This window comes from Lolium rigidum, chromosome 1 (assembly GCF_022539505.1).
Source record: "Lolium rigidum isolate FL_2022 chromosome 1, APGP_CSIRO_Lrig_0.1, whole genome shotgun sequence".
Taxonomy (NCBI): Eukaryota; Viridiplantae; Streptophyta; class Magnoliopsida; order Poales; family Poaceae; genus Lolium; species Lolium rigidum.
The window spans coordinates 75,798,740-75,803,071 of record NC_061508.1 but is presented as its reverse complement, the minus strand read 5'-3'; the positions used below and the strand labels follow the sequence as shown (position 1 = coordinate 75,803,071).

Below are 4,332 nucleotides of genomic sequence, written 5' to 3'. Positions count from 1 at the left end.
ACACATGGTCTTTCAAGATGAGCCATGTTAAAAGTTTGCACTTTTCTAGTGCCCAAATTTTCCACACTGCCTCCACCATGAAAGAGTTTACCATGCCCTCGAATTAGGCCCTTTTAGACAATGCCATTATGTAGGGTCCCTAGGTGCTCAATTTGCAAGTGATGTCGTCTGGGGTACCCTTGATTAGATGCACCTCATGCACCTTCGTCTGTAGGTCCACAAACTCAACAATGTGGTTTGTTGTGATGCCCTTATAACATTGATTTTGGCATTCCAAAAACACTTGATGGATGTCGTTGCTAGCTGTGAAGTTTTTCCTCTTGGAGATTGCAAAGATGGATGGTGCTACATCCTTTGGATATCTACCGCCAACCCAAGGTGTGTGCCTGGTGATGGTAGTAGCCGCATAAATTAAGTCTATATTTGCTTCATCACACGGGTGGTCATTGCCAATCTGTGCCTTAGAGGTCTATTTCCAAACAAGACATGCCCACTGAAGTCTCAAAGCTCGCACAAACTTGTCGAGGTCGATAATATTGAGCCCCCTTCTCCTTTTCCCTATAAATGCTTTTCTAATTAACCTTGATTTTTCAACATACATTATCCTTACCCGCCCAAAGAAAATTTCTCGCAATCTTGTTGACGGTTTGCAAAGCGCCGAGAGGGACGAAAAGCGGTGTGATGAGGAAAATACCTTGGGAGGTTCTCACTAATTTGACAAGGGTGTTCCTACCTGGAGCCTGTCGTGCCAAGTAACAAGCTTGGAGCCCCCCTTGCTAATGAGAGCCTGCATGTCAGCATTCTTTAGGTCTCTAAATTGTTAGAGTGGTATTTTATTTGGAAGTTCGAGCGTTGTACCAGCAAACTTTGCATGATGTCATCGAGACCAGGATGCAGGCATTTAATGGAGACGTGATTCTCTTGTGGACATTATTGACTTATCCCATGGCTTCACCGAAGGCATCAAAAATGCGAGCCAAGCTCAAAAATCCTCTTTGTAAGGCGATAAAAATCTCATCATCTTATGCATAAAGGGAGGTGCCAGTCCAAGACAACTTAGGCAATGAAGAGCTCCATTTTCGGTGGCCATGTCAAGATCTGCTATAAGGCGTCAATGGATGGGTATAATACGAGTGCCAAAAGTGGGTCCCCTTGGAAGAGCCCCCTCTGAAGTGCAATGGGGCCACCCGACAACCCATTAAGCAACAACGAGAGGTGGTGGTGATAAGAAAAGAAGCAAGCTGCATCTAGCTTAGAATCCACAACGTTGCATAAGGTCAAGCAAGAAGTCCCATATCGCACGGAGTACATCTACTACACTTTCGGAAATTATTTACCTTTTCATAAAGGGTCTTGATAACCTCATGGGCTGTATAAAGTCCATTACACATGGCTTCCGCATAACATAATGAACACATATCTCACCACCACTAGACACATAAAAGGAATTAGTTAAAACAATTAGATGTAAATATATGTGTTATTCTATCTAATGGCTAAAATCACAATATTAAGCGGATACTTGTCTCATAAAAAACCAACTAAGAGCATCTCCACGGGCATCCCTAATAAAATAGCCGAAAACCCACCCCACGCCCGGTACTTAGAGAGCTGATTGGGCTGCCATCAACTTTTCCAGGTGAGCACCATGTTTGTTGGGCCACCCCTAAAGAGTCATGCTCTCTTCTTTTCCACCTAATAGTCCCGAACTCCCTACCTATGTCTAGCTATTGGGGTTTCCGGTGTGGGAACTCAATCAATTTTAGCCGGCATGTTTTGTTAGCGGTCCCAATAGCATGTCCAGCATGCTATTGCCATACGCGATTTTGGGCTAAGTGGTGGAGATGCTCTACTCCAGCAATTGCCAGCTAGCCATTTCCTTTTACTTTAGGCATTTCTTGCTTGTAATTTTCCCTTGGTATAACTTATATTTCCTTGACATTATTACATATCTAGATATTGTATGTGCATCCTATATTTTCATCAAGCTTGAGAAGTTTCGACAATATAATGTTGATTCTTAGCTCACCGTCCTAGGGAAAAATATTGTGTTTTTTACTAGGCTCGCAATAGTACAAAATAGTTTCACTTTATTGATTCTTCCTACTTTAATTGAACACTATTTCAATTTGATTCGTGATCTTTCATATATATTCCTATCTTCGAAATCGTCTTGTGGGTAGTGTGGCTTTATGGCTTTACTATGGTTGAAGCTTTGTTTCCTTGTGGGTACTGTATTATTTCGGTTTAGATGAGCTGTATGCCATCATGAGAAAAAAAACAATATCTACCTACATTAATTTACATCACTGAATGGTTATATTTAAAAAAAATATTTTCCTCCGGCATTAATGTAGTAGCATATTGGCTTTGTGCTGAGCATGCATGTTCGTATTGTTTATATTCTCAATATACATGATTATCAATTTTCTCCGGTTAATATTGCTAGTCTATCCTTGCCGATCTAATTGCCAGAACCACTCTACTAAGTTGACACTTGTCAGAACAAAAGACAGCTAAGCAAGCAGCGGTGCAACCTACCTAAGCTATCTCTCCTATTTAACACACCGAACTCGATCAGAAGCACAGCACTGTAGAACCCAACCAACAAAAAGTCCTAAAGAGCAAATTCTAATTGCATCTAGCCTAGCTAATCATGGAGAACGGCGCCGGCGTTGGCAAAGGAGCAGCTGCTGCGGCGCCGGTGGCGGCAACGGCGGTGCGGGAGCAGGACCGTCTGATGCCGATCGCGAACGTGACCCGGATCATGCGTCGCATGCTGCCTCCCCACGCCAAGATCTCGGACGACGCCAAGGAGCTGATCCAGGACTGCGTGTCTGAGTTCATCAGCTTCGTGACCGGGGAGGCGAACGAGCGGTGCCACGCCGAGCACCGGAAGACAGTCACCGCCGAGGACGTGGTCTGGGCCATGGACAACCTCGGCTTCGACGACTACGTCATGCCCCTCACCGCCTTCCTCCAGCGCATGCGCGGGTGCGAGGCCCGGGTCGGCGCCGCTGCAACTGCAAGGGCGCCGTCCCGCGCGCAGCACATGGCCACCGCGCCGGGAAACGGCGTGCAGGTACAGATGCATCGGGCCGTGTACGCGCCACCGGGTCCGGCGCAGGAGTATGCCGTCGCGATGGAGCCGCTAGTGCAGGCCACCGTCGTCTCACCGCACATCGTGGGCGGCCAGGGTCAGCAGGGCGACGTGCTTTGCACAGAACATGCTGTGACTCGGCAGTACCTTGGGAATGGAGCTTACGCGGGTAGCAGCAGCCGTGGAGGCTGTGGCGACGAGGAAAGCTCGTCGAGCGGCGCGCCGGTGCCGGCGACTGGCACGGCGCTCTCAGACCCACAGTAGCAGAACTGTCACTGAGCAAACCTCAATTTGTGTTTACTTTCCATTGTTCTTCAGTACAAGTCATGTTTTTCTTCCAGTGTCGCTGCATACCTGCATTTAACTGGCTTCTCTTACTTGAAGGCGCTACTCGATCATAAACACGGTCCACTGCAGCAGTTTCTATTTTATTTTCTTTTTCTCGCGTTTTCGTCGATCATGATGCCTGTGCTCTGAGCTTTTGCAAAGTTGGAGCTTTGTAACACGTCATACTGAAACGTCACATTCTCAAGTCATACTCTCTCCCACTCTCTACATGAACGTACCTACGTAACGTATGCGTCAATGCGTGTCGGCTACGAAAGTTTGGCTTGAATGAGTTTGGAGCGACGTACGTAGTCGGTACCTCCAAACCTTTGACCGGCCATGACATATTGGCATGTTGCGCGTGTTGTTTGAGATGGAAGTGCGGTTTGGAAGGCTTGGGCACCGCCTAAGATCAATTTTTTTGCTTTGGTTGCGAATCAAAATAGGCTTTGGACGGCCAACCGGTTGGCGAAGAGAGGGTGGCCAAATTGCGGCCCTTGCCCCCTATGCAAACAATGTGTGGAAACCGTTGACCACCTCTTCGTCCATTGCCGCTTCACTACTCGCTTATGGACCGCCGTCAAGCAATGGTTGGATATATCCGAAGACATCCAACATGATTCGACAAACTTCACCATCTCCGAATGGTGGCAGTTCATGGCGGGGGGAGCGCCAAAAACCGCAAGGCCATGGCTTCCATCACCCTCCTTGTTTCTTGGAGGTGTGGAATGAGCGTAATGATAGGGTCTTCCGCAACAAAAGTGCTCCGTTTGATGTAGTTTTTGATAGAGTTAAGAGAGAGGCTAGGCTTTGGGTTATTGCGGGCGCCAAAAGATTTGGCGGAATGATGCCGGGAGAGTAATCCCTTGTAATTCATTTGCATGTACTTTTATGTTAAACTTCTT

General features: G+C 47.0%; 1 protein-coding gene across 1 annotated transcript; it reads left to right on the top strand.

The window, feature by feature from the left end:
- Window positions 1-2,656: 2,656 nt before the first annotated feature.
- On the top strand, window positions 2,657-3,364 carry LOC124647578 (nuclear transcription factor Y subunit B-2-like). The gene has a single exon (XM_047187501.1). It carries the CDS (start codon window positions 2,657-2,659, stop codon window positions 3,362-3,364), a length of 708 nt encoding a protein of 235 aa, XP_047043457.1.
- The last annotated feature ends 968 nt before the right edge of the window (window positions 3,365-4,332 follow it).

Coding starts and splice junctions, on each gene's coding strand:
- LOC124647578 (XM_047187501.1), top strand. CDS start 2,657: ATGGAGAACGGCGCCGGCGTTGGCAAAGGAGCAGCTGCTGCGGCGCCG.